Source organism: Pinus tabuliformis, chromosome 2_1 (genome assembly GCF_031772625.1).
Source record: "Pinus tabuliformis cultivar Carrire ecotype Pingquan chromosome 2_1, CPIR1, whole genome shotgun sequence".
In the NCBI taxonomy this organism is placed as follows: Eukaryota; Viridiplantae; Streptophyta; class Pinopsida; order Pinales; family Pinaceae; genus Pinus; species Pinus tabuliformis.
Genome location: NC_142299.1, coordinates 899,271,717 through 899,274,169, shown reverse-complemented (window position 1 = coordinate 899,274,169; position 2,453 = coordinate 899,271,717). Strand labels below are relative to the sequence as shown.

The window sequence follows — 2,453 nt, the reverse complement described above, 5'->3', positions numbered from 1 at the left end:
TGCACTTGCATCAAGAACGGACAGAATTTGAATAAGTGGCTCGTGCAATCACACTAGAAAATGTTCATCCTATGTAGCTAATTAATCCACCATTATACATTTAACTACGTTACAGAATTTGAATAAGTGGCTCGTGCAATCACACTAGAAAATGTTCATCCTATATAGCTAATTAATCCACCATTATACATTTAACTACGTTATAAAATTGAACATCAACTAAAACTTTCCCTAAATAGTATTTAACCCATTTAGAGCCGACACGGTTTGTCCGAGTCCGGATTCGATGTACATTGTTTTGGGCTTTCAGCCGAGTAGCTATATAATACTCATCCAACTCACGACAATTAATTTATAGCGGCAGCTTCGTATCTGATAGAATATAAAGCTCAGTATTACTGATTTTCTTATTTGAAGTTTGGCTGTGTGGTAAAATTCATTGTGATTGTTGAAAGAAAAGATGATGGCTTCCGATCCAAAATCCCAGTACCAGCAAGAATTTTACTTCGTTGCGTATCCTTTTCTGGAGTTGCCCGAGTTGAAATCGCTCGAGAGAGAAATTGCTGAGAGTCGTAGAGCCCGCTCTGAGATAATCCAGACCATGAGAGCCACAAGGGTAACTAAAATAAACTAACGTTCAGTTGTTTTAAAGTTTCAGCATTTTGCATTTTGAGTCCAATTATAATACTTAGAGGGGAACCTACTGTGTTTAAATTTCTTTTCCATTAGGGTTTTATTCTTCATATACATATACAATAGTTAGGATGGAAGTTAGAGGATTCAATTCTGTTTCATAAGGGTTTTAGAGACATGGCTGCTTGTGTGACAAATATTTATACCAAGGGTTAAAAAAGGAAAGACAGAAATATTTGAATATCTTGAAATTGAAATGATACTGACAGACGGTATATTTCTTGAAATTGAAATGATAGTGACAGACGGTATATTTCTTGAAATTGAAATGATAGTGACAGACTGTGTAATCCCAAATTTGCATTTTTTGCATTTTGAAGAAATTAGCGGTAGGTGAACTAGCCACACTGAATTTTAATATAAAATGCTTTGTTGCAGGCAAAGCGGAGGGAAGTTTTAGAGAAGTTAAAGCCTGTCTTCGCTGAAGAAAAGGCCTGCAAAGAACGCTGCAACGAAATAAGTAAAAGGTTATCGGAATTGCAGTTCAATTTCAAGAACGTGAGAGTGCGAGCAAATGCCGGCGAAGACACTAATACATTCAAATCTGAAGCTGAGATTGATCAAGAGGTAGGGTTTCTTAGGGTTTGTACCTTCAATTTTATTTAAAATATTTATAGAACCAAACTCTCTTATCAAATGTTTTCTCTGTGGCTTGTGCAGGTAAGAAAACTGGAGGCTCAAATAAAGGGCGGTCGGAATACACGAGCAGAAGAGAACCACCTGCTGAAACAGTTAAAAGATCTGGAGAGATCGAGAGGACAAAATTTGAGCATTGAAGATTGGAACCTGAAGAGGAAATTGAAAGAGATTTGGAATGTGAAAAAAGAGTTGAGGGAACTTGATTTCGAGATTTCCTCTCTGGACAATGACATCCAATACTATAGTAATCGGATCGGCGAGGTATATCCATCTCTACAGCAACTACGGAAGCAGCGATATCAAAACGTAAGTTTTCTGCAAACCCTAAATATAAATTCTACTAAATTCTTATCTTCTTCTGAAACCCTAAGTATATATATTCTACTAAAATCTTCTCTTCTTCTGAATATTTGGAGCCCAGTTATATTGAAGGTGATTTATAATATGCTGATACCGTCCTCCTTTCTTTCAGAATAAACTTTGTTTGCAAATGCGGGCCGAGATCGACGATGCAACATTTGAGTACCTCGCCAACCCTAACCCTTCTGCTCTGGAAGACAGATCGAGGCTGGAGGTATTATCCTCTTCTTATTTTCGGTTTTTTCCCACTAAGTTGGAGGTGGAAGGAAAACTAAGTTGAATATCCACTCTCACTTGCAGGTTGAAAAGTTCATGAGATTATGGAATGCGAATAAAGAGTTCAGAGAGGAATACGAGCAGAGAAAGTTGAGAGCTCAAAATGCACAATATGCCCCCTAATTCCAGTGCTGCATATCGCGACTGACCCGACGTTTACAATTACTAATATAGGGCGTGTATTCTCATAACATAGGGCGTGTATTCTCATATGGCACTGATATTTTTGTGTTATATTCTGACAAACACTGGTACCATTCTGTAAGGGTCCTTTTTTAGGTAGGGCAAACACAGGCCTTCTATAAGGGTGGTCTGTTTTTGGTTTTGTTATCAACGTAAGTCCGGCTGTACTTGTTCTTTCCTTATAGTACTATAATGTAAAAGAAAAATATTGTCTTGAATAGAGAATGAACTTGCAAGGAAAATTTTGAAAATACAATTGAATCCGGTTACTTGTAACTCGTTGTATGGCTTACTATGAAATA

At 37.1% G+C, this 2,453-nt stretch overlaps 1 protein-coding gene across 1 annotated transcript; it reads left to right on the top strand.

The window, feature by feature from the left end:
* The first annotated feature begins 463 nt into the window (after positions 1–463).
* On the top strand, positions 464–2,091 carry LOC149203556 (proton pump-interactor BIP131-like). Its single transcript, XM_089401911.1, has 6 exons — positions 464–616; positions 903–905; positions 1,072–1,260; positions 1,354–1,638; positions 1,805–1,906; positions 1,993–2,091. Exons 1-6 carry the CDS (start codon positions 464–466, stop codon positions 2,089–2,091), a joined length of 831 nt encoding a protein of 276 aa, XP_089258037.1.
* Positions 2,092–2,453: the final 362 nt, after the last annotated feature.